At 56.8% G+C, this 27,948-nt stretch overlaps 4 protein-coding genes across 8 annotated transcripts; 2 read left to right on the forward strand and 2 right to left on the reverse strand.

The window, feature by feature from the left end:
* The first annotated feature begins 960 nt into the window (after positions 1 to 960).
* DALRD3 (DALR anticodon binding domain containing 3) lies at positions 961 to 4,066 on the forward strand. 4 transcript variants are annotated; one of them, XM_087824759.1, is made up of 12 exons: positions 961 to 1,140; positions 1,225 to 1,520; positions 1,647 to 1,903; positions 1,989 to 2,068; positions 2,153 to 2,281; positions 2,623 to 2,693; positions 2,781 to 2,842; positions 2,949 to 3,031; positions 3,124 to 3,303; positions 3,377 to 3,496; positions 3,599 to 3,667; positions 3,751 to 4,066. In XM_087824759.1, exons 1-12 carry the CDS (start codon positions 976 to 978, stop codon positions 3,868 to 3,870), a joined length of 1,632 nt encoding a protein of 543 aa, XP_087680885.1. In that variant the 5' UTR covers positions 961 to 975; the 3' UTR covers positions 3,871 to 4,066. The 4 variants fall into 4 exon arrangements, with proteins under 4 accessions (XP_087680885.1, XP_087680886.1, XP_087680888.1 ...); XM_087824760.1 differs by having other exon boundaries at positions 3,403 to 3,496; positions 3,751 to 3,838; XM_087824762.1 differs by lacking the exons at positions 3,599 to 3,667; positions 3,751 to 4,066 and having other exon boundaries at positions 3,420 to 3,465.
* Positions 3,520 to 10,410, reverse strand: WDR6 (WD repeat domain 6). 2 transcript variants are annotated; one of them, XR_001602459.2, is made up of 7 exons: positions 10,222 to 10,410; positions 5,326 to 7,802; positions 5,166 to 5,249; positions 4,955 to 5,071; positions 4,742 to 4,860; positions 4,036 to 4,642; positions 3,520 to 3,915 (listed from the first exon to the last, which is right to left on the reverse strand). XR_001602459.2 is itself a non-coding variant. In XM_087824758.1 (6 exons), exons 1-6 carry the CDS (start codon positions 10,324 to 10,326, stop codon positions 4,182 to 4,184), a joined length of 3,363 nt encoding a protein of 1,120 aa, XP_087680884.1. In that variant the 5' UTR covers positions 10,327 to 10,410; the 3' UTR covers positions 3,520 to 4,181. The 2 variants fall into 2 exon arrangements, 1 of the variants encoding a protein (XP_087680884.1); XM_087824758.1 differs by having other exon boundaries at positions 3,520 to 4,642.
* Positions 10,411 to 10,666: 256 nt separating this feature from the next.
* On the reverse strand, positions 10,667 to 24,738 carry P4HTM (prolyl 4-hydroxylase, transmembrane). The gene is made up of 9 exons (XM_087824568.1): positions 24,382 to 24,738; positions 24,120 to 24,201; positions 15,687 to 15,877; positions 14,982 to 15,078; positions 13,470 to 13,632; positions 12,723 to 12,908; positions 11,900 to 11,990; positions 11,583 to 11,706; positions 10,667 to 11,073 (listed from the first exon to the last, which is right to left on the reverse strand). The coding sequence occupies exons 1-9, from the start codon at positions 24,721 to 24,723 to the stop codon at positions 10,853 to 10,855; spliced, it is 1,497 nt and encodes a 498-aa protein (XP_087680694.1). The 5' UTR covers positions 24,724 to 24,738; the 3' UTR covers positions 10,667 to 10,852.
* LOC148091386 (uncharacterized) lies at positions 18,157 to 20,181 on the forward strand. The gene is given in 5 exon segments (XM_087824671.1): positions 18,157 to 18,347; positions 18,349 to 18,429; positions 18,870 to 18,922; positions 19,289 to 19,378; positions 19,871 to 20,181. Coding segments are annotated over 5 exon segments (726 nt in total).
* Positions 24,739 to 27,948: the final 3,210 nt, after the last annotated feature.

A 27,948-nucleotide genomic window follows, 5' to 3' on the forward strand; every position in this document is an offset into this window, starting at 1 on the left:
ACTCCCGTTGAGTGGGCACCCAAGAAGCCATCGGGAATGTCGTGTCCGCCCAGTGCTCTTTCGGCTCCTCCCAGAAGGGCCTTGAAGCCCTGGCTGAGAGAGGGGCTTTGCCAGGCTTTTTCTGTCCCCAGGGTCCCCTCCTGAGTTCTGGGCACTCACTGCTCCAGGGCAGAGATCAAGGTTTTCCCAGCGCTCTGTGCTGCGTCAGTTTCAATTTCACTGAAGAGGAAAAGGGGATTTAAGTTGTGTTGAAATGAAAACATTCGGGTGCCATCATGGGATAGGAAAGAACTTTCTCTTGGGCCGAGGAGGCGGGTGCCCCCGCTGAGCCTGCTCCGGGAAGCCGGAGGATCCCTGGCAAAGTGCACCAGGTTAGAGGGGACGCGTTCGCACCCGGCAGCTCTGGAAACCGTCACATGGTTCTAATTCCTCCAGAATCAAGAGGAGAAAATCGGTCATTCTATCAGCGGGCATTCATGGGGAGTAAAGAGGACCCACATCTCAAAGGAGGAAATGCAAATAACCTGAAACCGCAGAACACACATTCTTTTAAAAAGGAGATTATCTTTAGTAGGTCGTGGTGACAATGTAAGCTGCCCTGTCCCAGTGACAATTCGTTTGTAGCTTTTCACGTTTTGTTCCTGCGTAAAATGAGAAATAAAACGTTATCACAAATAGAGATGTGAGACTTCGATGGGGAAGGAACTGCCACCGGTCGCGAGGATCCTTTTCCTGGTTGTTAACGGGGGTGACTGGCGAAAGAACCCTAGGCCCAGGGCAACCCTGAGATTTCGGACCCAGGACCAAGCAGGGCAGGTGGGCCCCGGTGCGGCCGTCGATCGCAAGCGGCCGCCACAGTTCCGCGCCGGTGCACCTGCCCGCTCGCGTCCCGGATCCCCGCCCCTCAGTCGCTCCTCCCCGAGGTTCGGCCTCCCAACATGTTGCTTCCGGTTCCGCCAGCGCCTTCCGGTCCCCATGGCGACGGGGCGCCTCGGGGTGGAGGAGACTCTGGGGGCCCTCAACGCGGCGCTGGGACCCGGCGGTCCAGTGTGGTTCAAGGAGACGCGCGCCCGCCACCTGCGAGCCCGAGACTTCCTGGCGCCGCGGCGCGCGCTACAGGCGCGCTTCGGGGACGGGCAGGTGGGCGCTGGCGGGGCGGGGCGGGGCGCTGCGGCCCGGGTGGTTGGGAGCGCCGCCGTCCGCTCTCCCCCCGTTTCCCCGCAGGTGCCTGAGTGCGTGGTCCATGCTGTGGTCGACCTGCAGGGCCCCGGCGTGGCCCCGGTGCTGCGCTGCGAGCCAACCCCCGCGGGCCTGGCGCTCCAGCTGCAACGGTCCGCCGTCTTTGAGCGCGTGCTTGGCGCCGTGGCCGCCTATGCCGCGCCCGCCGCGCCGGCCGCGCGGAACCCGCGCGTGCTCCTGCACTGCCCGTCGCTGCGCGCAGCCCCCGGCGCACTCCTCTTGAGCCAGCTGCGGGCCGTGCTAGTGGCCGATCACCTGGCGCGAGCTCTGCACGTTCATGGGTGAGCGGGAGCTCGGGGCCAGAGAGGAGAAGGCGAGGCCCTTGGGGACTGGCCGCTGTGGGGGGCGGGGAGTAGGGGCCAACCGGGCCAGGTGCCCAGGCTGAAGCAGCCGCCCTCGCTTTGCAGGGTGAGTGTGCGCCTAGTGCCCGCCGTGCGGGACCCGCACATGTCGACTTTCCTGCAGCAACTGCGGGTGGACTGGCCCGCTGCCTCGGAGCGAGCTTCAGTGGAAGCCTTGAGGAGCCGTGCACTTGCAGAGCTTACCTCTGCGGGTGACAGGGGAGCCCTGCCCCGTGGCGTCCTGGGCAGTGTGTGCCTGAAGGAGCTGGTGGAAGGACTGGGACGCACAGCTGGCTATGATCCCAAGCTGGACAAATGTCTGGGTAGGACCTGGAGCCTAGCAGGGCTGGGAAAAGGAGGGGGAGCCCTGTAGCCCAGCTAGCCCCACTGCCTGTGTTCCCAACGCAGTGACTGAGGATCTGCTCTCCGTGCTGGCTGAGCTGCAGGCAGCTGTGCAGCACTGGCTTGAGGACTGCTCCCTAGGCCTGGTTAGTAACTGACTTTCCACCCTGGAGGCCTCTGGGAAAGGAGGTGTCCTGTGTCCCTGCTGTGACTGTCCTCCTTCCGTACAGGCTGCGGCCCCAGATGCTGGTACAGACAGCTGCATGGTGGTACACGTGGTGAGTTACGAGGAGGAGTTCCAGCAACAAAAGTTGGACCTGCTTTGGTGGAAGTTGGATGACCAGGCTCCCCGCAGACAGGTAGGTTAGTGATGGTGGAGCTCCCCTCACCGACCTCAGAGGGCCCCTGAAAACCCATCAAGGGGCCTGCAGCTGACTGGTTTAAGAAGAGGCCACTTCACCTTGGAGGAGACGCTAGGCTTGGTGAATGGGAACATGCAGCAGGTGGTCCTGGGAGAAGGTGGCATCTGCAGGCACATCCTGGAGAACACTAAAGAATAGGCGTCCTGAGGGGCTGGGCTTGAGAGGGAGGCACTAAACCTGGTGGTAAAAGGCTGGGGGAGTCTGGGCACCAGATTTCAGTTCTTTGAGGGTTTTGTTGCTGGAGGGTGTCGCTAGCTGACCCGTTATCTTCTTGACAGAAACACCTGGTGTGTGGCCCAGTGAAAGTAGCTGGCGTACCTGGCACCCTGACTGCCAAAGAGTATTATGAGTGAGTGAGGTGGGAAGGCAGCCACCAAGCCAGGGTAGTTGAGGTGGGGACTGCCCGCCGGACCTCCTCTCACTCTTCAAAATGCAGGCTCCGACACACCCAGGTGTGCAAGGCTTCAGCACTGAAGCACAGCAGGGATCTGGCACAAGGTGCGCTGGGGAGACTCTGGCTGGACTTGGGGCAGGGGCAGGTCATTTGCACCCCTGCCCGATTCCTTCCCTGCAGAGACTGACTGACTGCCCTGTACTCCCTCAGACCCAGCCTGGACAGAAACCTTCAGGGTTCTCTCTGTAGCGGCCATCAAGTTTGAGATGCTCAGCAAGGCCCCACAGAGTCAGGTGAGCCTGAGTGTGCCCTACAGGACCAGGACTGGGGGGGGACAGGCTATGTGGTGGCTGCCCTCCCTCTCTGCAGCTGTGCCGTTCCTCAGCTCCTCCTGGACCTGGCCGACAGCATTTCCACAAAGGGGACCAAGAGTGGCACTTTTGTTATGTATAACTGTGCCCGTCTTGCCACACTCTTTGAGAGTTACAAGCGCAGCATGGAACAAGGTCTGTACCCCACTTTTCCACCTGTGAGCAGTCTGGATTTCTCATTGCTCCGTGAAGAGGTGAGTGCCCCTCTCAGCAGCTGGCTCCTGCAGGAGACTCAGACTTGCCCTCCCAGCAGCCTTCTCCCCACAGGGTGAGTGGTTGCTGCTCTTCAACAGCGTCCTCCCCTTCCCAGACCTACTGAGCCAGACAGCAGCCCTGGACCAGGACCGCACAGCCCCGGGGCTCCACATCACCGCACGTACGGAAATGGTGAGGCAAAGAAGACCAGGGCAGACACTCACACACTTTATTCTGGTCTGGGATACAAGAGCAAAGAGACAGGCCAGTGACTCTGCCTCTATCTCTGTCTAGGTGTGCAAGTTCCTGGTACAGCTCAGCATGGATTTCAGCTCCTACTATAATCGGGTACACATCCTAGGGGTAAGCACAGCAAAAGGGGGTATGTGGGAGGTGCAGGGGAAGGAAGCAAAGGACAAAACCAGCAGGCCCCTTCTCTCCTCCAGGAGCCTCGACCACATCTGTTTGGTCAAATGTTTGCCCGTCTGCAGCTTCTACGGGCTGTGCGTGAAGTGCTCCACACTGGCCTGGCCATGCTGGGTCTCCCTCCACTGAGCTACATCTAAGGCCACAGAGGTTCCAGTATCTGGGAATGTTCACAAAGTCATCAACTGAACAAAAAACCACAGATTTTGTTAGAGGCCTGAAGCCAAAATAAATTGTTACAAAGCTTTGTTCTGTTGTGAGAAGTGGGGGCATATCCTTGGTCTACCCAGGAGCACTCTACTCACCTCCAACGCCTGCTCTGAAGTCAGGAACCCACGGATGCCTCTTCCTCCCCTCAAGGCACACTGGGCATGGGCACAGTCAGTCACTCCTGCTCATCTCTGTCTGTGAGCAGGCCCCATACCCCGCATGCTGGCCACCGTGGGACACCTCAGTCATACCAGTTGAAAACCTCGAGTCCCTGGCCCCCAAGAGCACAGCGGTGACCAAACTCGGGGCTCACAGGCCAGCAGTCCATGTCTGCCACGTCTGGTACGTGGTACACGGTACTGTTTATGAAGGTGGGTTCACCATGTCCTAGACGCCAGAAGGTTAGCCGCTGATCGATGGAGGCTGAGACCATAAGGCTGGGGCTTAGAATCTGGAGGCCTGTCACGTGGGCAGCATGTGCACAGGGGACAGAGTATTCCTCTAGCACATGCAGCTGGGGCACCGGCTCAGCACCCCCCACAGCCTCTTCCAGCTCTGGCAGCTCCACAGCAAGCACAAAGACATGGAGGGAGCCATCCTCACTGCCACTTGCTATGAGATGGCCCTCACGTGTGGGCAAGGTATGCAGGCTATTGACACCACAGCTGTGGGCCTGGACGGTCAGGCAGGGGGTTCCCAGCTCTGGAGGAAGAAGATGGTTGTCAGGCCCAGCATGCCACATGTGTGAAGGCAAAGTGGGAGGTAGGGAGGGACAGCCATAGCTGCACACTGGCTACTCACCATAGGGAAGCCCAGGGTCTGCTGGGGGCTCCAGGGCAATGGAGCCATGGTCCAGCACAGTGGTGAGATCCCAGAAGGCCAAGCTGCCATCGGTGGCTGCACTGCACAGATACAGTCTCCTGGGAGCCAGGAAAAGGCAGCTGGGTCAGTCAGGGAGGTGGAAAGCAACAAGGGCCCCCCGGACCCATGCAGAACCATCATGCAGCCTCTTACCGCTGTTGGTTGGGTGCCTCGTGGGTGAAGGAATGGACCTTGAGGACACACCGCTTGTGGTAGAAGGTTTCAGCCAGGAGCTGCAGCCGCCGCCCAGAGTCCTGCAAAAGAAAGAGCCTGGGAGAGGCAGGGGGTGCCCAGCTCAGAACCCATTCTGGACAACCCTTCACTCTATCTCCCTTCTTGCTCTATCTGAGCCCTATGCTCTTACCTCACTGCCCCATCACTACAGGCTGCAGCCACAAGGGGGCCAAGGCCAGGTGGGTCAAGCTCACACACAGCTAGGCACATGTACCTGCAGAGAGAAGACAGCTGTCAAGCAAAGCCCTGCATGATCCCACCCTATGCTTCTGCCAGGCAGGGCCCATCACCTGGTCTCTGGGTCCACCTTGACCATTCGGTGCCGATTGCGCTGACGGTCCCAGTACTCATCTAGCCGGTGAGATGAAAGGTGCATAACGTGGCAGGCGAGGCGGCTTGGGGCACTGGGGTCCAGGGTGACCATGATGTTGAAGCAGTGCATCTCAGCCCGGCCCCCCGCAGACACCACATGGGCAGTCAGGCCTGGTGGAGAATCCTCAGAGCCACCTGGGGTGCTAACGCCCCACACAGCCACTGCACGCACCGAGGAGATATGGTTACAAACAGCTGTAAGTGCATGGGCTGAGCCCGTAGCTGTGGGGAGTGCCAGGACACAGATGGTCGTATCCTCACTGCATGTGATCACAATATCAATCAGGCTGGGCCCCTCGCTGCCAGGCTCCAGGTGGTCAGGCTGCATGAAGCTGGGCAGCTCAAATTCAGGCCCCAGGGTGATGGTGCCCACACGCTTTACACACGTGATCTCACGGCCATGCAGGCTCTCCCGGAGAATCACATGTGGCCGGGTGCAGCCACCCAAAGCCCGGTACAACATGACATCCCCATCCTTGAGGTAGGCAAAGGCCATAGCTGCCTCGGTATCAGAGAAGGCCCAGGAGCGATGCCCTCCACCACAGGTGACGACATGCAGCTTCTCGTGTGACCGGGGGCTCCACACCACAAACTCATTGGCATGGAAACCCAGGATGACCATGTTCCCATCAGCAACCATGCGGAGCCCAGCCACCCAGTTCATGCCTCGACAGGACTTCTGCCTTAAGACTGGAATGAGTTGGCCGCCTCGCACAAAGAGCTGGTAGTAGGCACCATCACGCCCTGTGGTATACACATAGCCGCCATGACAGGAGACGGAGGTCACACCCTGCTTCCCATGCAGAGAAGGGAGGATGGATACAGGGCCCCACTCAGCCAAGGCGGGCTCACCCCCACCACTGTCACTATCCACTCCAGGTGCTCCAGTACTGGCCCCAGCCTTGCCTGCAATCCCAAGATCATCGAGCAAAGCTGGTCTGGAGGGGAAAAGCAATACAGAGCCCCGCCGGTCTCCACACACCAGGAAGTCACCCGGGGGCAGGAAGGCACTGCATGTGTGCCATCTATGCTTGCTTGGAGGCAGCAGGTACCGGCAACGTTCCTTGACAAAGATGGCTTTGCCAGAAGGTGCAGCTGTGATTTCTAGGCAAGCCACCACACCGCCAGGGCCCGATGCCAGCAACAGGAGCTCCTCATAGCCACGCAGGGCCCAGCTCACGCTGTGCACCTTGCCCTGGAACAGGGTCAGGTCCACGGCTGCGGTTGGAGTATTAATGAGGACAACCTTGACACAACCCTCCCCATTGGCCATGGCACACAGTCCGAAGCCCTCAGGACCAGGGGCTGCCTCCAGAAGACAGTAGGACTGGAAACGCTTGTCCTCCAGCAGTTGCTCCCAGCACTTGACCTCGAGGTCATAGAGGTACAGGGCCCCTGTATCAGTCACTGCCAGTACTCGCCATGAGCCAGCCAGCGTCACAGCCTTGAGGGCACCTGGCCTGCTAGGGGACTTGAAGCAGAGAGCTGAGACCCCCGAACCTGGGTGCTCACGCCCTACCAGGTGCCATAGCCGGATGCCTGAGTCATCACCCCCGGTGATCACCCAGGCCTGCCTCTCATGGGCAGCTATGGCCCGGATCCCACGGCCCTGGTGGCCCCGAAATGCATGGAGAATCTCACCTTCGTGGCTCCATACCAAGCAGACACAGTCCTCTCCTGCACTGATCAGGTAATTCTCTAGCAGCTTGACCTGCCAGACACGGGCGCTGTGCCCAAAGCAGTGCCCAATATTCTGCACCCGACCCCCAGGCACCCGCAGGTCGCCCACCTTCCAGATGCGAACACTTCGGTCTTCTGAAGCTGTAGCCAACAAGCCCTTGCTTTCCAGGTACGACATGCTGAAGATGACACCCACATGCCCACTGACCCGTCGGTCAGGGGCCACAGGCTTATTGTCTATTAAAGCAGCTGCTGGGTACCAGACCAGGAGCTGGTTGGAAATGGCACCTGCCACTATGGTCAGCTCCTTCCAGGTGTCTCCAATCAAACAGGCTGAGGAGAGGGTGCACCTGTCTGTGCAGGGAACATCCTGCAAGAGGCACCCTATTATGGGGTCATATAACACCACTGAGTTGTGGCCGAGGGCCAAGGCCATGTTCCCCTCAAGCCAACGTGCATCCCAGATCCAGTCAGACATGTTCCACAGGCCAGAGCGCCAGAGCTCCCGGAAGCGGCCCTGTCCCCAGCTAATTTTCACAATTCGGAGTCCCTTGCTCCCAAACACAGCTACCATGGCCTCTGAGTCAAGGTCTCCTTTGGGTTCTGGTCGCACCCGGAACCCATGGATAAGATAGTGGCCAAGCAGGTTCTGCACTCGCTTCACCATCCGCAGATGCCCACCAAAATCCAAGCTGTACACCAGGGCATCCGGCCCCTCACCTAGACAGAAGCAAAGAGCCACATCAGAACGCCTCACCTAACTCTGATGAGCCACAAGAAGAAACAGGAGCAGGGGAAATTCTCCACATGTGGCCTACGAATGTGTTAGGACAAACAATCCTACAGGCTTGGACAAACCTTGTTCTCAGCTAGAGCTGGACTTTTAGTGCTGACATTCTGATCCTGTCAGTCACTCCTGACATTTAGTCCAACCACAAATTCCTCAAACTCACAGCCTCCTCCTCACTCCACCTAACTTATCTTGCTTTGACAGGAACCCTCTCAGCTTTAGCCCCCAAATCCTTAGCCTCACTTACCTGTACATGAATTCTTTCCGATGCTCCCAAACCCAGGGGAGAGGTTTTCCCACTAAGACAATCTTTTCCCCAGGAGGCCACAGCAGAACCCTCCTGACTTCCAGGAGCTTCTTCCCTGTATCTCAGATGTGAGCTTACTCAGTATCAGTGGGAAGTAGGAGAAGTAGCCTATAGTTTGGCAGCAGGGGCCTCAGAAGCCTGTCTGCACTGCAGGGACTTCCCACTCTACTAGCTCACCTCAGGTTCTCTGAATGCTCCTCATCCCAGTAACCATTACCACCCTCTGCCCATCCCCAGCCACAAACCAGGCAGCCCACAGCTTAGTCCTCTTAACTGCTCACATCTTCTGTGTCTTCAAGTTCTGTGTATTTATTTCATTACCTAAACAGTTTGCAAACCCCACCATAATGACTTTGGTCCAGAACATCACCTCTTAACTGGAGATGACTGTAACAGTCCCTCATGCCATTCCTAGTCTGCAATTTAATAAACATTTATTGGGCATCAATTACAAACCAAACAATCAACTGTATGCTGGAGTAACTATGTCATTATAATTTTGGTAAGTTCCAGGAAAGAACTATATAGATTGCTTTAAGAATTCAAAATGGGCCCGGTCAGACTGGCTGGGTGGTTGAGCCTTGACCCACGAACCAGGAGATCTCTGTACCAATCCTGGGCTTCGGGCTCAATCCCCAGTAGGTGCCGTGCAGGAGGCAGCCGATTAATGATTCTCTCTCATCACTGATGTTTCTATTTCTCTCTCCCTCTCCCTTCCTCTCTGAAATCAAGAAAATCATATTTTTTTAATAAAGAATTTAATTATTTACTCTACTCCAGTGGTTCTCAATGGCGGAGGAGGGCAATTTTCCCTCCAAGAGACATTTGGCAGTGTGTGGACACATTTTTTTTTAAAATATATCTTTATTGATTTCAGAGAGAGGAAGGAAGAGAAAGAGAGAGAGAGCGAAACATCAATGATGAGAGAGTCAACATTGATCAGCTGCCTCCCACACGACCCCCATTGGAGATGGAGCCAGCAACCCAGGCATGTGCCCTGACCAGGAATCCAACCGCAATCCCCTGGATCCTAGGTCAATGCTCAACTACTGAGCCAGGCTGAGGACATTTTTGATTGTCACAACTGTGAGCTGTGTTACTGGCATCCAGGAGTGGAGGCCAGGAATGCTGCTAAACATCCTACAATGCACAGACAACCCCTCACACAAAGAACGATCTTGATCCAAAATGTGAACAATGATGAGATTGAGAAACTCTGGTCTAATCTAACCAGACTGAGTGTCTGGGAGACCACCTTGAGGACATAACATTTAGGCTGAGGAATCAGAGATGAGCAGTGGTTAGCCAAAGGAAAAGCATGTGGGAGTAGGGGGTGGGGGTGTGAACCTTTCTTGGCAGAGGCATTAAGCCTGAGAGGGCTCTGCAGTTTCAGGTCTCAGGTCACAGGCCTTTGCTGGCCTGTGCTTCCCAACCTGGCCCTCCCCGGAGGAGCACGGATATCGGATTTCCCGGACCCCAACCATCTCAGGAGCCTCAGCCTCCGCCTCCCCGAGCGCTGGCCTACTGAGAAAGGTCTCATCCCCGTTTCCCGAGACGCCATGCTCCTCCGAGGGCTCTTCATCCCCACCTTCCAGGGAGAGCCTCATCTGCTCTCGAGGCCACACCCCCGCCTCCCCGGCCCCGCCCTCCTCCGAGGGCGCACCGCGGAGCCGCCCACCTCAAGCGGGGGCCTCGTCCCCAACCTCCCCGCCCCACCTCCTCCGGAGAGGACAACCCCCCGCCCAACTTCTCGAGAGGGCCGCACACCTCTCTCCCCCTCTCCCCCGCATCCTCCCGCGGTCCCGCCCGCCCTTTCCACGTTAGCTGCAGTTTATGAAGGGCCTCGGAAGCCACATCGGTTTTTTTGTCTTCTGGGCCCCTCCGGCCAGGCCACATTCCCGCCATCTCCCGGGCTCCCGCCCACCCCAGGCCAGCCGCCCCCCGCTGCCGGTCCTCCTCCTCGGGGCATCCCTTTGTTCTGTGGCACCGGCCAGGCGAGCGCTCGGCTTCTCCGCCAGACCGCGCCTCAAACAAAACCTCACCCGCCAGCAGCCGTTCCCCCACGCACTCCAGACCCGTGACCGGGAGGAGTATGAGCTCCGAGGTTGCCCGCGGCCAAACGTAGTCCTCAAGAGCGTCCATATCGGTCCTCCAGCAGCCGCCGCAGCTACGACCAAGCAGGGAGCTGAGCTCTCGCGAGACGAGCCTTCCCCGCGCGGGACGCTGCAGGTCTACAGCGCCCTTAGCAACAGGTAGCCGAGGCGGGCTCGCCAGCTGCCAATGTCCAATGACGACCCTCCGACCCCAGCAAACCAGCTCGCGATTGGCGGGGCCGCCCTCGCCCCTCCCCGTCATGTGACGCTCGCCGAGCGCCCCCCCCCACGCCCCCTGCCGGGCTGCCGCCGGCTCCCCCTCCCCTCTGTACCTCCAGCCGACCTGAGCTCCTCCGCCCAGTGGCTCAAAGCCTGTGGTTTTATTTGACCGGGCGGCGTGGGTCTGTATACAATAAATAACAAGAATATAGGTGCTGTGCCCTAATCGCGGCTGGAGGCAGGGATGGGGCAAGACATCGGCCGGACCTTTGGCTTGAAGCTGGACAGGGGGACTGCAGGGCCCCCAACCTTGGGCGGCGGGCGCCCCGCGGCTGGCGGCCGGGAATGGCACTCCCTCAGAGCTCCACGTGCGCGTCGCGGTAGGCCCGGTCCAGGGCCCACTCTGGCTGCGAGTCGGCGCCACCTTCGCGGGCCAGGCGCGCCATCTCCTGCTGGAACAGCGCCTGCCGCGCTCTGCTGGGGTCCACATTGATCCAGTTGTTGGCGATCCACTTAGTGCCACGAGTGACCAGGCAGCCCCCGTGCAGCGAGTAGTCGTCCACGTCGCCCACCCAACCTAGGAGAGGAGAATGGTGTGAGCAAGGGAGGGGCGCAGAGGGAAACTAGGCTGGGCTGACCAAAGCCTGGCCTCATACGTAGCCCAAGGACACAGCAAGGGCGGGCCCAGCTGTGCACACCTTCGGTGGCAAACATCTGGCCCCAAGGCCACCTTGGGGGCTCAGCATCTCTCACCAACTAATGGTTGGCCAACACCACTGGCCCTCTGACACCAGCTCTTGTTGCCAAGCCTGTCCAGAGCCCTTCCCAGCCTTGGTTGGTCAGGGATGTGTCTCCAATCTCAGAGAGCTGGAAGGCTAGGGCATCAGGGAATCACAAAGGTGGAGAAAACCCAGGAGGCTGCACAGGTGCAGGCCACCGAAGCCACTGCAGATGGTTTGGGGGAGGCACTAGGGGCAGAAAACCATTTGTAGGATGGCCAGAAACAGCCCACCAGGGTGGCAGTTGGGGCTGGGTAAAGGCAAGCTTCCCTCAGGAGGCACCGCTAACTTGGCCAAAGGCCCTCACCTTGTCCATCAGGTAGATAGTTGTACCAGAACACTGCTGTGCCCTGCTGGGGTTTGACACGAAGATTCCCCTTGTCACAGTGCCTCCGAGTGTCACGGAGGTCAACATCATCCTGAATCAGGCTCTGTGGGCAGCAGGGTAGTGAGGTTTTCAAGCTGCCCCCACTGTGTGGCCAGGCGCCAAGGCCAGGTAGCCAGAGGGAAATCAGGTGTTCCCAGGGGACCACTTGGGCTCTCATCCCAGGTCTGGAGGGGAATGGACCATGCTTGCCCAAGGCCCTGCCAACCCACCCAAGTAACAGCCTGGTTGGCTCTTACCATTTCATCGTAGGTTCTGTTGTCTGCTACAGGGAAGACAGTCTCTCCCCCACCGGTGACATTGTTCAAATAAAACAGCACTGTCATGTAGCTGTAAGGCAGAGGGGCCATTGAGCATATCCTCAGCTGTGGATGCTCCCAGGGGCTTACCTGTGGGCAGGATAAGCTGCCCAGGTTCCCAAGGGCAAGAGGGGTAGGCTGGGATCATTGACAACAGGACAGGTCAGTACCAAGATGTCCCTAGCCCATTCTTCCCACAAACCTAGTCTCTTCCTGTGTGTCACAAAGGTTTTTGCGGCCAAGGTCACAGGTGCACTTAAATTACATGGCCCTGACCAAGGGCCAGCTGGGAAAGATAGGTAGCAGAAGCAGCAAGATCATGCAGAAATCCTGGTTGTGACTAGAAGGGGCTGAGCCAGAGCAGCCACATGAGGAGAGACCTGCTTCCATGCCTTGGCAGAGGAGGGGGACACAGCTTTAAAGGGAGAAGCGGAGGCCTCCAGCAGTGGAGGCAGGAATCAACACCCAGGGAGCGGGGAGAAAGCTGGGGTTCTAGCCTTGCCCGGCCCCTTGCCTCAGAGCCCCAGGGACAAGTTTCAGTGACTGTGGGTACCTCGGATATGCCACTGAGACAAGATGGCCACCCTTTTCCTGACATTTGGTAAACAACCTGGGGGGCAGAGGTAGGAGTATCCTTGACCAGTATGGCACAGTGCTCTCCTGGCCCCATGCCAAGGGCATGTCCACAGAGCAGGGCTGTGCTTATGTTATGGGTATGTCTGGTCTGGGAGTTGGAGGCAGCCACCAGGTGGGAGGTACTTGCCGGCAGGAGGTCTCGAAGGGTACAGACTCGTTGGCTACCAGCTTGGTATGGGAGCAGATGGTCTCTGGGTACACAGGCCCACTGTCCACATGGGCATGGTAGTGGCCTCCCTCTCCATATCGCACAACCTGCATGGGCTCGCTGAGCTCCACGATCTCAGGTGACAGGCGGGTGAGGCGCAGCACCCTGGTGGGCAGCAGGCATTCAACTTGGCAGCCTCATGCAAGGTGGCACCCTGAAGGAGCTGGCCAATGGGGACCCTGGGCCTGCCACAGGCTCTGCCCCTGCCCACCTCCCCTGGAAGCCCCTTATGCCACCCCAGGCTGGCCCTGAAGGAACAGGAAGAGGTTACTCATGATGAGCCATTCTCCCTGGATGCCAGAGACACCCACTGGGTGGGAAGGTGAGATTTCTACTAAATTTGTGGGGGACACTCCCTCCAGGAAGAAGGTTATCTAAAACCCCTGGCTGCTCAGGAGCAGGGGGTTCTGTGGACAGAGATAAGAGGTCATTTCTCTGATTAGCAGAAAACAAACATTAAATCTATTTCTAATCCCAAATGTACATTGTTTGCCCACAGGTAGGGCTAATTTGCCTTTCGATGGGTCCCAAACCTGGTCTAACAAGCGCAACTTAATCCTGAGTTGGCTTATCAATTCCATCCCCTCCACCCCAGCCAGGGACTTTTGTGGGGGCCCTGCACTGCCTTCCGCCCCAGCACCAGGGAGTACAGCCCCAGGTGCTCACCTCTGGCGGATGGCGCGCATGACGTGGTGGGCACCTTCCCCCTGGTAGAGCCACGTGTGGTGGCTGTTCCGTACCAGCTCACTGGACTCCGCCTTGTGTCTCCTCATGTACTTGTGGAAATCCCGAAGGTCCATGTTAGAGAACTCCTGTAGGCTCAGCACTCCTGCATAGGGCACCCATCAAGGCCTACTAAGCCCACGTGGGGAGGCTGCAGTGGCAGGCTACACCTTCCTATCTGCCCTGGGGGTCCATGTGCACTTGTCCCCCACCCTGGACTCCTGGGTCAGATGAACCTGGTTTCTGTCACAGGAAGACCTAAAGAAGTTCCTTTCCTCTGTGCAAGCCCTGATTTGGCCCCCAAAAGGAAGAAGCCCACCCCCCTAGACTGGCCAGAGCAGGGTCTCCAAAGGAAGGTTGAACTACATAGCCAGGATCCTAGGGCGCAGACTGTCCTTGGCCCTCCAGCCTGGCTCTACAGAGTGTGGTGGCCACCCTTGGTCCTGTAAAGGGTGAAGAAAGAGAGCAGCCAGTGCTGGCTTTTGTCCAGGGCCTGCCACACTATCGGATGTAAGCTGAGGCTGGGTCCCAGACGTTTCTTTATGATCTCAGGTCCCATCCAGAGTGGAATATACCTGGTCAGTCCTGCCTGCTGGGTTACCAGCTTACCTCAGCATAGAAAGCCGGAGCACGCTCCCAATGAGAGTGCTCCCCCATTCCTGCCCAGTCCACAAAGCAGGGGCTGCACCCTCGGGGGTTCTGGGACAGTAGCTGCTGTCTTTGCTCCATATTATCCTGATTGACCCAAGGGAGACACTTTCCACCCTTTGGTCCAGACTTCTCCGAGAATGGGGGACACTCAAGGGCTCTGAACCTGTCGCCAGCTCTGTACACAGGGGCAGTAGCAGCATGATGCCGCTCAGGCCTCAGGTTCCGGACGGATTCTTCACTCCGTTCACCAGCCACAAGCCATCCTTCCAAGTCCTATTTGACTGTTGTATCTTCCTCACTTGGTCATGAACTTGGGCATGAGAGTGATGATTATGCTTCGGAAACCTCCTGAGGGTTATTGCTATGACATCTGCCCTGCCCACACCTGCCCCTAGAAGTTTGAATGATTCCAGGTGGGCAAGGCAGGCAAGGGAGACCTTGGTCAGGCTAAGGAGGACAGACCTTGTGCCTGGCTGGAGAGACGCAGATGGAGCAGGGTGAGCAGCCAAGCTCAAGTTGGCCGCACCCTCTCTGCTCTCGCTCTACACACTCTGCCCTCTGCCAGCCAGTAACCCCACCTCCTGGACCTCAAACTCTGAGTGATGAGGTGGAAAGGGTCTCTAAGAACTGCCGTCTAGACTGTCCCCAAGGGGTATGGGACTGCTCTCTAGACTGTCCCAGGGGTGAGGGCAAGGCAGGACCACTTCCTTGCCTCTGGCTACTCTAGAAGCTGGGTATGGAGGCAACCTAGCTGTGGGAACAGGAGGTTCCCAGGGACAGAACTGTGGCAAGGTATGAGCTCACCATCACCATCGGGATCAGCCTTGATCGCAGAGTACATTTCCTGAATGTTCTCTGGAGTCATCCACCGTCCATTTCCCAGGCGAGTCTGGGCCAGGACCTGAAGCACAAGATGGTCCCTTGATGGGGTGGCCCCAATGATGGAGAGCCACTAGAGCACAGAAAGCCACCCAGTTATTGCTATAGGACTAAGGGTTCAGGTGACAGGGCATGGGCAAGGACACAGGACAAGCCTAAAGTCCCTTTGCCATGATGGTAGGTAGAGAGGTTCAGTGGCATCTAGGAAGGCCAGGAAGATAGTCAAGAGCCCTGAGGGCCAGGGACATTCTGTAAAGGCAAGGGACCCCACAACTCGCCAAGACCTCTCTCAGAAGCCTGGGTGAGGGGCATTAAGAGGGATGCAGACTCCTGGCCACCTCAGAATTGCCACTCTATGCACCATGAATTCTGTGGGGCTCCCAGCCATGGCAGCCAGGAATCCGGATCACAGGTGGCAACAAATGCCATCACCCCCAGGTAGATTCTCCTGCAATCTTCTGGGATTCCCGGGGCAGCAAGGAACTCTCCAGGGAAGAAGGGGCACCCTGGGCCTGGGCATTCTGATATGAGGTGGCATCTGACTCGGGGTCAGGGCTGAGCTGGACGAGTGATCTGGCCACCAGAAAAACAACTCTGTACCCCCCCCCCCATGCCTACTCCAGTCCCAACCTCGCGGAGCTGCAGGCGACCATCTCGGTTCTGGTCCAGCAGCTGGAAGAGGTCCAGCTGGCTGACCTGCAGTGTGCCCATTGCCTCCTCGTACTCCTCAGTGGGCAGGATCTGGCTGCGCTGTAGCCCCTTCATCTGTGCCAGGTGGACAATGAGCCGACACTCCTCGTCACTCAGGAAGCCAGGGGTTTCTGCCAGAAGAGGAGGTGGGTGAGGCTGAGGTCTAGGCAGGGCGCAGGGGAACCTGGCACCTTCCTCTTTACAGGGTTCCTGGGGTACTCCCTGGTGGTCGCCAGGTCAGGAGAACTTCACACACACCTTTACATCCGCTTTGGACTCTGACCCCAAGGTCAGGTTGGCCTGCCAGGGTGGCCAGCATTGGAACGTGGGGCCTCTCTCTTTGACGCTGAGAGCACACGTTTTCCAGGGGAGTCCCGGGACGCAAGCTGGAGCTAAGCTGGGCAGGGGTTAAAGGCCAGAGAGTGAACCTGAAGGGCAGACGGTTCACCTCCACTTCTTACTTGGTATATATTTTTTAAATGGAGGGATGGTGGCTGGTTTTTGCTTTCATTTTTACTTTTCAGCATTATTCAAATAAAAACAAAGAGCAAGACATTCAGCACTCTAGGCTCATCCTTGCCCTCCATTCTGCTGCACAAGTGGGTGCTGACCATCTGGCCGGGGCAGAGCTGCCCAGTGCTGAGAGGGCAGGCTGGGGCTTGGCCCCAGTGGCTGCACGGCCTCACGCCGGCCCCACAAGCAGCTTGCTGGAGCTGGAACATGGGCTTCCCAGCTGGGGAGCCCCCCTCTCAGTGACCCCAGGCACTTCCAGAACAGGAGCTTGGGCCCTGTCTCATTCCCTTGATTCTGGGAGAGAGGACTTCCTGAGTCAAAGGACAAGAAGCCCACAAAGGGAACTGATTGGAGGAAGGACTACCTCCGCCACCACCGGGACCCCTCAGAACCCCTCAGAAGCCCTTCTACTTCTCTGGGCTATACTCCCAGGATGAAGTTCCAGTCATTGCCAAGAGGAAGGGAAACGGCCACTCAGCCAGGATTTGAGTGTTCTTTTGTTTTTTAATATTTTTATTGATTTTTTTTAGAGAGGGGGGGAGAGGGAGAGAGAGCTAGAAACATCAGTGGGAGAGAAACATCAATTGGCTGCCTCCCGCAACTCCCCCATGGGGATCAAGCCCACCCCCCAGGCACAAGCCCCAACTGGGAATCGAACCAGCGACCTCTTGGTGCATGGGAGGACGCTCACCCAACCAAGCCACATCAGCCGGGCTCGAGTGGGTTTTTTTTGTTTAGTTGTTTTTGTTTTTGTAATCCTCACCTGAGGATAGAGTATATTTTTTCCATTGCTTTTCAATTTTTTACAAAATATTTTTATTGATTTCAGAGAGAGGAAGGGAGAGGGAGAGAGAGAAACATCAATGATGAGTCATTGATCAGCTGCCTCCTACACGCCCCCTGCTGGGGATGGAGCCCACAACTCCGTCATGTGCCCTGACGGGGAATTGAACCTCAATCTCCTGCATCACAGGTCCACGCTCAACTGCTGAGCCACGCTGGCCGGGCTCCATTGCTCTTCAGAGACAGTGGAAGGGGGTGGAGAGAGAGAACCTCAATGTGAGAGACACATTGATAGGTTGCCTCCTGCACGTGCTCCGACCAGGGGCCAGGAATGGAGCCCGCAACCGAGGTACATATCCTTGGCCAGAATTAAACCTATGACCCTTCAGTCCACAGGCTGACTCTCTAACCAATGAGCAAAACTGGCTAGGGCTTGAGTGGTTTTTAATAGTAATCACAGCAGATCACACTCAGGTAGCAGACTCTGTCCAGTTCTAGGTAGTTCATCAAGACCTTAGTCTGTAGTTATCCTTGAAAGCCTCATTACTTTGCCCTTCTTAACCACGAGGAACCCCAAGCACAGAGATATCACCCCGATGAGGTCAAAAGGGCCACCAGGCTGTCGTACTCCAGACGCCATGCTCATGACTATATTCAGCTTCCATGATAGGTGACTCAGAAGTGATGACACTGGGTACAGGACAAAGACCGCCACCCCAGCAAACCCAGAAAAGGTGTGAGGCAGCCACTGGGGGGGGGGGAGGGGAGCACTGCAGCACAATGACTTAGAGCAAATTGCTAATGAACGGAGTTGCCTCCTGTTAGCCTAAAAAATAAAGAAACTGGAAAAGCCAGAAAAAGAAACGAGCACAGGCCCAGGTTTCTTCAGTTTATTAGGTGCTGTAATCCGCAGGCCCAAAGGAGATGCCACCAGTCTCTACAGTCCCCAGCTGTGTGTTAATCAAATGCAAATGGCCCAAGCCAGCAGGCTGGAGCCTAACCAGGCGGGCCCAAGCACCTGGGAGCTGGGCAACCATTGGCTCCTGGGCTGTGGGTACAGCCCTTTAAAGTCCTCAACCTCAGCCCATTAAGGTCAAGGCAAAGAAAGCAGGTGATGGCTGGAGGGCTGTGGCTTCTGGTGGTACTGGTGGTGCTTTGGGGTAACAGCAGGGCAGGGGTTCCCTGGGGCCCCACATGGTGCATGCCCATCCCGCGAGCCTTGGTGCTGTGCCACGACATTGGCTACACAGAGATGTGGCCGTTCAACTTGCTGGGCCATGACATGGGGGCCGAGGCCATCCAGCAGGCTGTGCCTGCTGGCCAAGGAGTGCCATTGTGATGCCCGCCTCCTCTTCTGCTCCCTCTTTGCCCCGCTGTGCCTCGAAAGGTAGGGTGGGGGCTCCCAGGTGAGGGTGGGGGCCTCTCCTCAGCCAAGGCCTGTACGGGCAGCTCTTCCGTTAATCGCTGCTGAGCGCCCATCAGTGCCAGCTGCTGACAGGGGCAGGGAGGAAGATGATTTTTTGTCAGGGTGTTCCTGGAGGAGGGGAGAGGGTGTCCATGGGACCACCCATGGTGAGCACCCTTGTCCGGACCCACAAATCATCAAGGGCTCTTAAATGTCAAGGTAAGGCAAGTGGGCAGGCTGCTTTAGGCTGGGGGGCTAGGAGCCCCTCCCCAGTGAGGTGTGGAAACTCTCTGCCCAAGGGATCCCCGCAGGAGAGGGAGCTTGGCTCACTGGGTGGCCTTCCTCCCACAGATGGCAGGGCTGCTTCTTCCTCCCCAGGCCAACCTATCCCATGAGCAACAGCTCCCTCGGCCCCTTTGCAGAGCGAGGGCCCTTCCCAGAGCCTCGGGGACCGTGCCCGCAGCAGCAAACCTGGGTGGGCTCTTTCGGAACCCCAGGGCGGAGGCCCTGCACTGTCTGCAGGACAGGAGGGAGGCCCCTCCCAGACACCAGACGCCCACCAGAGCTGCAGGGGGGGCTCTGGAAAGAGAACAGCCGCCCGGGCCACGGGAGGAGGCGTGGGGCTCAGAGGACAAAGAGCGGGAGGGGTGGTGCAGGGCCCAGGGCTGACTTTCCCGGGAGCAGAAAAGCCGGGCGCAGGGCTGTTGCTAGGTGACCAGGTTTCGTTGCCCAGCAACGGCGGAATTACTGGCCTCAGCCCAACCTGCAGTCCAGGAAACCTGTGCTGAGCGCCCCCCGTCCCCCTACCCCCTTCCTCCTTCCCGGGGGGCCGTCTCCCCAGGTCAGCTGCCCGCCCATCACCGCCGGCTGCGGCTACCCGCTCCCCGGGCCCAGGACCCCACCCTTTCTAATCGCTCCCCGCGGGACTCAGGTAAACCCGTCTCCCGTGGGAAAGAAAAGGGCCCGCCCACGGCAGCCTTCGGTCTCATGCAGGGTAAAGGAGGAGGGGACGCGGGAGGGGGCAGTGCTGACGCCCCTCCCCCCAGCGCCGCGGGCCAGCTGCGGGGACTGAGTCGCAGGAAGCGCGGTCTTCCAGGGAGGCCTCGGACACGCCCCTCGCGTCCAGCAGACCTTAAACACACCTTACACCCTCTAGCTCCTGGCTTGGGCCAAGACACATGAAAGAAGGGCTAGCCAAATGCTATGCCTGGTTAGAGCTAAAAACGTAAACCCCTTTAATATGCTTGGGACATTGCTGAAACAAAACAAACAAATCTGCTAAGGAGGGTGGCATCCAGGACAGCCCTTCTCTTAGGACCAAGATTCCAAGAGCAGAGCCTCAGAGGAGAGGGTTCACCAGGTGGAAGGGATGGGAAGGGGATACGCCCAGACTCAGCCCTGTTCATCACCCCACCCCTCCCAGCCCATTCACCGCTGCGGGTCATCCTCTGGCCCTCTGGCCCCACAGACTTAGACCTGGGGTCCCGGCTAGAGGTGCTGAAGGCAGGCCCACTGCCCCCCGTGGAGCTGGCGCCCACTCTGCAACACTGGCGGCAGATGGATGCTACTTGCATCCACAACCTCCTACGTGGAAGACATGCTGGGACCTATGTGCTGAGTGGGGAGGTGCAGGGCCACCGGATGCTGGTAACCAGGGCCTATGCTTGGAGCTGGGGTCATCAGAATCTGCAGCTGGCCGTATGCAAGTGGCACCATCATCAGTGTCCAGAATAGGGGCTAACACAGGCACGGAGAGCCTGGGACTTTGTAACCACAGCCTCTGCAAACTGTGGCTGTGTGCTCTCCTGGACACAAACCCCTTTCTGATACCCCAAGGATATTTGCAGGCCAGAGTCCAGAAAAGCTCCAAGGCTCACCCACAAATGGCTCAAGCAGAGCAGAAGCCCATTTCTGTTGTCAGAGCTCGGGGTCTCTTTCTAAGCTGGTAATGCTCTGCCCAAACAAAAGGCAGACCTGCCCCCTGTCAGCTGTGTGTGCTGGGCAGGCAGGGCCACCTTTTTGGCCTTCCTAAGCCTGGGATAACAACCTGGCTAATGACCTGCGCTGCCCACAAGCCCCAGCACCCCAAGTTGAGCCTTTGGGCAGGTGCAAAGCCTTGGGCTATGCCCACCCTGCGCCTGATGCTGGTCAAGCCTCAGGCAGACTCAGTTGTACCTGCCTGATCGCTGATCTAATTCTGCCAAGCAGCAGGCCTGTGGAACACCAGGTGGTGGTGGTGGGGAGGTCCATCCAGAAAACTGCTTTAAGCTGCTTACAGACCTGAAGTAATATAATATGCACACTAAAATTCTTTCCCCACTTCTGACATTTATTAAGAGCACAGTGGTCTTAAGTAGCTGCCCAATTGTGTTCTTATGTGGAAAAAGAATAAATTTGGAAATCCTATGATAAAGTAGTCATGGTTTTAAAATAAACTGTTTTGTGTACTGGTGCCAATCACTCATTCATCTTAAATGGTAAGAAAAAATGGATTAAAACTCTTGCTGGCCACTGGAAGTGCCCCCTGCTGCTCTTGAAGAGGGTGCCGAATCTGGAGGCACCTGCCCAGAGTGGTGGTGGAGGCCACCCTGAGCAAGTGGGCAGGTGCTGGGTTAAGTGAGTGCCCAGAAAACCCCTCCAACTAGTCAATAATGACTAGTATTAGGCAGGACTCAGTCTGATGGACACACAACCAGAACAAATCAGGCTTTCCACACATGCAGCTCATCTTTAGGGTCAGAGGCACAAATGACACAAATACATACAGGATAGTTTCCAATGATGCTAAGTGCTGAGAGAAAACCAAGCAGTCTGATGCAACCTCTCAAGTGACTAGAACCCCTTAAGACCAGTTTAAGGATCAGAGAGTACTCTGAGGGGAGGATATGTGAGCAGAGGCCTGGTGGAGGGAACAGCACGTACAAAGGCCCCAAGGCAGCAATGATCTTGGTGTCCAAGAATCAGCTGGGAGTAAGTTGGGGTGGCAGGAGGAGATGAGGTCTGAGAGGTAAGAGGGCCTGGGGTACCAAATGAGACTTAGAAGTGAAATGAGAAATCTTGGAGGCTTTTAAGGAAGCAAGTGATGAGGCATGATCTGCTATTTAGATACAAAATGAGTGTAGAGTGGATGGAGGCAGAAGTGAGCCACGTGAAAGAAAGCAATGTTCCCAGAGAGATGACAAGGACTTAGAACTGCAGCATCTCCCTTCTGAACTGAACAGAATTTGAAAGGTCCAAATCCTTCAGAAACACCTACCAATCAAGCAGTATTTTCCAGGAACTTGGGGTGGGACCTTTTGTGGCCCAGGTCCCACTTGCCAAATGTCTCTAGTAACAAGGGTGGGAAACAGGAAATGTTCCCCAAAGGGAGGTTTCATGGGGTCCTCCCTATGACGTGATGGGGTTCCCTTCCTGGGTAGAACTGAGCCCCCTTACCCCAGCTTATATTCCGAACACCCTCGCCTTGGGCCCTGGCACCTTGGGCCCTCAAGGCTGGTGGGTCACAGGTTTGGAACCAAGAGGAGCAAGGCAGAGCCCACACAGCAGGCCCACTGTCCTTGGGCCCTCCCTGCCTCTTTAGGGCGACAGTGGATGGATGGACAGGCAGGCATACAGGACAGATGAACACTGCTCCTTCTTGGGTCAGGCTTCCTTCTGTGGGTTCATCCAACATCACAGGTTTCAGGAGCTGCCCCTCCCTGGACACTCCCCCCCCTGCGGTTTCCCTCACAACTGGACATCTTGTAGCCACTGACCTCATCTTCATTAGTCTCACCTCATCCCACCAAGCAGCAAGCCCCAGGGCTTTCTGGGTGAAACCTGGGACATCTTCCACCAACAGACTCAAAGGCAATGTAAGAGCCTGGAGATTGGCACAAGCAGGAAGTTCTTCCTGCAGCTGCCCACTTCTAATCGTGCCCTTTGTAATCTGCGGAAGCAGTTTACCTCTTGTCACATCTCTTCTGCTTCCTGTAACTTACGCTTGGTGACTCCAGGTCTGGGTTTCTCATTCTTTGCTTTGTAGGACTTGGATGCAACAAGCTGCAAGCTGGAGTTAGGGTTAGGAATTAAGTCCTCATGCTCACTTAACCTAACATACAGCGGAACTGAGTATACACCGGTCCCAAGAAGGCTGAGGAGAAGGAGCGCGACTCCCTCAGATGTGTCTTGTCATGGCAGTGTCGAGGTAATGGGGTGAGCGTTGTTTGCTTGGCCTGGGTCACCCTTTCCCGACAGCCACCTGGCTTTATCCCACAGCTCCTACAGGTCTTTGCTCAAGTACCTTTCTCAGGGAGGCCCACTCTGTCCATCCTATTAAGTGTTTCAACCCCACTTGAAATTCTGCCTTACCTGTCTGATCGCTTATCACCATCTGACACGCCATGTGTATTTATCAGTTTATTTATTGTCTGTCTCCTCATCTGAATGTCAGCTTCAGGTGTTTTTGTTTGATTGTTTCCTATTTTGTTCAATGCTGTGTTCCCAGTACCTAAAATAGTGCTTGGCACAGACTTTAACATTATGCAATAGTAATAATAATAATAACAACGACCTTTTAGGGCCCCTCTCATAGGACTGACATCAATAACCTATTTCCCCTCAAACAGCATGCAAATGAAATCATTCTCATGGGTCAGGGCATAATCCCCAACCAGGGCCCTCTGCTCAGATGTTCTGCTTTGGTCCCCAGTCCCCTCAAATTTTCCTACTGATTCCATCCTGCAGTAGCCAGGAACAGCCCGGGTCTGCACCTGAATGGGTCACTGAGGCTGGGTACCCAGTGCTGGGCTGGGCAAACCCATCCTGGGCAAGGGCATGGGTCTGGGGGCCCCCACCTTGGTGACTGGTGGTCTTCGAAGGACCTCAGAGTCTTCACAGCCAGCCCATTGGCTTTAGTAGCACGCTGCTGCATTCTAATCCTAGTTTCACCACTGAACTAGCTGTGTGAGCCTGGCCAAGCAACTGCAGCTCTCTGTGCCCCACTTTCTCACCCACTAGCCTGAGAAGGGGGTATCTACACCCACGTCACAGACGGGTTGTAAGAATTAACTGAAATGGTCACAGCAAGCCTAGCACATAACAAGAGCTCAGAAAATGAACTAAGATGCTGGTTCCAAATGAGGTCACCTTGCAAGGATTTGCCTCCTATGGCTGAACACAAGACTCCATCCTAAGAAGAATCTGAGCGCTGGTAGTAAAGGCTTATGCCTCGGTGGGGCCCGTTTGGGGTCATCAGTCTCTCCACAGTTGGACAGCCTGTTTCTCATCAGACCACAGGGCCTGAGATCAGCTGGGGCCGCTTATCAGTCTTTCTCACCCTTCCCCCATTATAAAATGTGACAGAATTTATGGTGACAAGGAGTGTCCCATGACAGTTTCAATGAAATGTTTAGACACTAGCGTCAGGGTCACATTGCCCAGCCCTGTGATGGAAGGATCAGCTTCAGAGAATAGGGGTCAGAGAGGGGAGTGTGGGAAGGTCACCCTGTAACCCTATTACGGAGGTGGGGGCGGGTACTGCACTTTGGGAAACCTCTAGCTGGAAGAAAAAGGGGGGGGGGGGCTACCTGGAAACAGCCATTTTCAAAACAGAAATCACGTGGTCAAAATGAGTCAAGGCAGCCGCCGCACCGCTGCCCCGGGCCCTTCCCGGGAGCGCCCAGCGGACTTACCAAAGAGCAGCGGCTTGAGGCTGAGGGTTCGAATGAAGTGATCCCGGTCGGCGACCAGCTGGACCTTCTGCTCGTGCCCCACCTACGGGAGAGGGGCAGTGAGGGCAGTGCGGGCGCCGCAGGCCAGGTCGCCCCTGGGAAAAAGTGCCCCGGCCCGGGCGCGAGAGGGGTGCGCGCGGGGCAGGCGGGGAGCGGCGCGGGCAGAAGCGCGGAGGCCCGGGCTCGGCGCCCGGCGCGGAGACGGCGAGGTTGCGGGCCTCACCTTGATGCCCTCGAGCCGGGGGAGCGGCGCCAGCGTGGGCGCGGGCTCCGGGCCCGGGGCGGGGCGCTGGGGCCCGGGGTCGCTGCTCTCGTCGCCGTTGCTGTAGTGCACGAAGAGCAGCAGCGCCAGCACGTTGCCCAGGTACAGGTGCACGAACACCATCAGCACCAGGAAATAGGCGCGCGAGCAGATGCCGCGGGGCTTGCACAGCGGCCGCACCGGCGCGTCCTCGCAGTCGCCCGGCCCCGCGGCCGGCCCCGCGGCCGGCCCCGCCGGGTCGTGCTCGGGCTGCGCCCACTGCGTACTCGCGGCCTCAGGCCTCGGGCCCGCCGCCGCCGCCATGGCGCCCAGGTCGCGCGCGCGCCCAGGGGAGGGGCCGCGGGGATGCCCGCGCCGCGCCGTCGCCGGGACGACCGCCGCCGAGCCCGCGCGCGCCGCGGTCACTAGGAGACGGCGCCTGGGGATGCTGCGCCCGCTCGGCTGGAGCCGCCCGCGCGGGGCTCAGCCTCTCTGCGCCGCGGCCCAGGGCCCGCATTGGAGTTTCTCTCCCCGAGCTGGGTAATCGCGAGGCGGGGGTGCACAAGCCTCCAGGGCAGAAGCCGGCCCTGCCCCCCCCCCCCATGTAGATACAAACAAGAGTAGCACCATTCAAGGAAACCCCAGTGGGAGCCTCTCCGTTGCTTAAGACGCACTTCTCTCCTCCCGGAAAAGTATGGTCTGCATTTTCTAGCTCCCAGGAGTGGGGTGGCAGCAAGGAGGGGGCAGTGCCAAAAGATGACTCAATACTGCGTCGGTTTGTGGGTGCCGCGGAGGCCAATGACTGTGCATGGGACCCATGGCTTTTGGCACTGACATTCGCCTGTGTAGGAGGTCAAGAACGCCTTGGAAAGAAAAAACAACAACAAACAAATGCGCCTTAGAGGTTCGCTCTGTGGCCGGTCTGGACCTCCCGGGAAGGACTGCAGGGGTCAGGCCTTAGGAAGAAGCTACCGGATGTGCGGGATCGTATAGACGGTGCGACCCAGCCTGGTGTGGTCAGAGAGGGCTTCCTGGAGGAGCCCTGGCACTAGGAAGGTCAGATCCCAAATGGTAACATACAGGAACGCAGCAGGTGCTCAGGTGCACAGAAACATTCGGTGCCTCAAAGCTGGCACCTGGGAGGGTGGAGAGACGGGCTTTTCCATAACTGAGACACCATCGCCTCTGAGGAAAATTTAACTCAGCCTATTGCCAGATCTGGAGGTGGAGGGACATACCAGTGGTCAAGCCAAAAAGCCTGGGCATTTTCAAGCTCCCTGCTCTTCTACGGCTGGGTTATCCTTAGGCAGAGATGCTCGTGCCCCAGGGCAACACCATTGAGGCAGGTCCCACTGGTGGTTTCTCCTTTCCCTCCCGCTTCCTCCTATAAAAGTGGAGTCTGCATTTTCTGGTCTCCTCAGCTGGACAGGCCAGGGACTCCAAGGGTAGGCCCACCCTCTCTTGGAGATTTACACACAGTGGCAGGTTTCACCAATGCCCGAGCACATGGGTGCATCCACTCATCCAGCCACCCTCCGGGGCCATCTCGTCAATCTCTTTATACTACTACAGAGAAACACTGTCCAAAGGAGGCTCTGGATGTTTCCAAGGGGTGGGGAGTACAGGTGGCAATGGGAGCTGTGTGACTCAGCCAGAGCTGGGATGCTGACCAAACACCAGTCACCCAGCATTCCACTTCAGATAGGCAGTTCCACAGGCAACCAGGCAAGCCTGGACCCCCCTCCATGGACGCAAAGACAGAGGCAGTGAGGATCTGGCCTACTTGAAATGAATTCCAAAAGAAATGGGATGGTCTCAAGTGTTTGTGATTCAAATTGATGAAAATTCTATTACCAATTTAGGAGCATTCAAATATCCTGCAGCTTATGTTTAATCCACTCTAGTTAGGCAGAAATCTCTCAACTTTTTTAATTTTTATTTTTCATGAAGTCTCCATTTCCAAGCACAATACAATAGAAACAAAATTTTCCAAAGTCATATGAATTGCCTAACTTCTTAAATATGAAATACCAACCAATAGAGCCGCAATTTTACCAAGGATGTCATGGTTTTCTGATGCTCATGAACGTTGAGACCATTTCTACTTAAGCCTTTTAAAATCTACAATTAGATCACCAGGAAATCCTCACATTCCTTAAACTACTTCTCCAAACTCCATTCTCCTGAACGCCTATTGCCATGCACAGCTCCTTCCCTGCTAACTCAGCACCAGACAACAGAGGGCAAGGGGGGGGCGCTGCCTCACCCCGTTTCTGCTCTACCTGCTGTTGGCTGTGGGACTTTCACAATCATATCATAAACTAGTTTCTTGGCCTTTTAAACCTACGACCTTTTGATGCCTGTCAGTCAGGCTGGCTCACCTCACGGGGTGGCAGTCCCAACTTCAATCACTGACAGGCAGTCAGATCTGGGCCTGTGCTGAGCTGTGCTCTAATCTGTATTACAAAAATTGGTCTTTCCAGTTTCTAAGTTTGAACATGATGTTGTGCCATTTTCCTTGTTGTGGTGACCTTGGGCAGATACTCATTTTGAACAGCTGTGTAATGTGACTGTGACAGCATCTGCCTACCCACAGGGCTGCTGTGAGGACTAACTAGGTGTGTCCTCAGTGCACCACTAGTGTAATTGTTGTGGGGACAGGAATTGGTTTATCAACCAAGGTCAATGGCTGTGTCTTCAGAGCCCAAAATAGAGCCCAGTCCATAGGCAATGCTGATTGTTGCATGAACCCCGGGCCATGTGGAAAAGTCCTTCCTCTAGACTTTGGTAGAACGTGCTATCCTCTGGTTCTTTTTTAAGACTGAGGGGATGGTACCAAGGCCGTTACTCTGTCCACTGATCTACAGGAGTGGCCCCTGAGCTTGCTCCCTCACGGAAAACACTCACTAGTGACCAATTCCGTGTCCCCTATGTTCTGGAGGCACCTAGAGGGTAGAGCCTGTGTATCGCTTGTACACCTGAGGCCCAAAGAGGAGCAATTGGGTTCAGATTGGCAGAGTCTGCAGCCTCTCTGGCTTTCACTGCCCACAACTCTGGAGCCTTCACCCCGAGCTATCACTGAAGTTGCTGCCGCTCCTGACACTGCGAATAGATCTTCAATGGGAACCCATACTCCGTATTTCCTGTCCTCAACCTTTGGTATTAAACTCCAAACATTTCTAGTTTCTATCTAGAGTCTTCTCTCCATAACCCAGGGACCCCGTCTAACCCTCCCCCCACCCAATATCACAGCCCTGTGCTCCCACATCCATTCTGGAGGGACCCAGGGATCCATCTGTGGTGGGGAGTGGTCTGGCCTGTACTGGGGAGGAGCAGAGCCTGGACATTCCACATTCCTCCGCAGGTCCCCTCCCCCCCGAAAAGCCAGAAAAGGAATAAAGGCAGTCAGGCCAGCGGGGCCTCCACAGCCCTCTGGAGGAGGTGCTGACCAGCATACAGGCCCTCATTTGGTGCTCACGGGCCATGACCCTCTGGGATGTTGGCTCAGGAGGCTACTTGGATCCTTTGAAGAAAGAAATCTACACATAC

This window comes from Miniopterus natalensis, chromosome 15, assembly GCF_054644295.1.
Source record: "Miniopterus natalensis isolate mMinNat1 chromosome 15, mMinNat1.hap1, whole genome shotgun sequence".
Lineage (NCBI taxonomy): Eukaryota > Metazoa > Chordata > Mammalia > Chiroptera > Miniopteridae > Miniopterus > Miniopterus natalensis.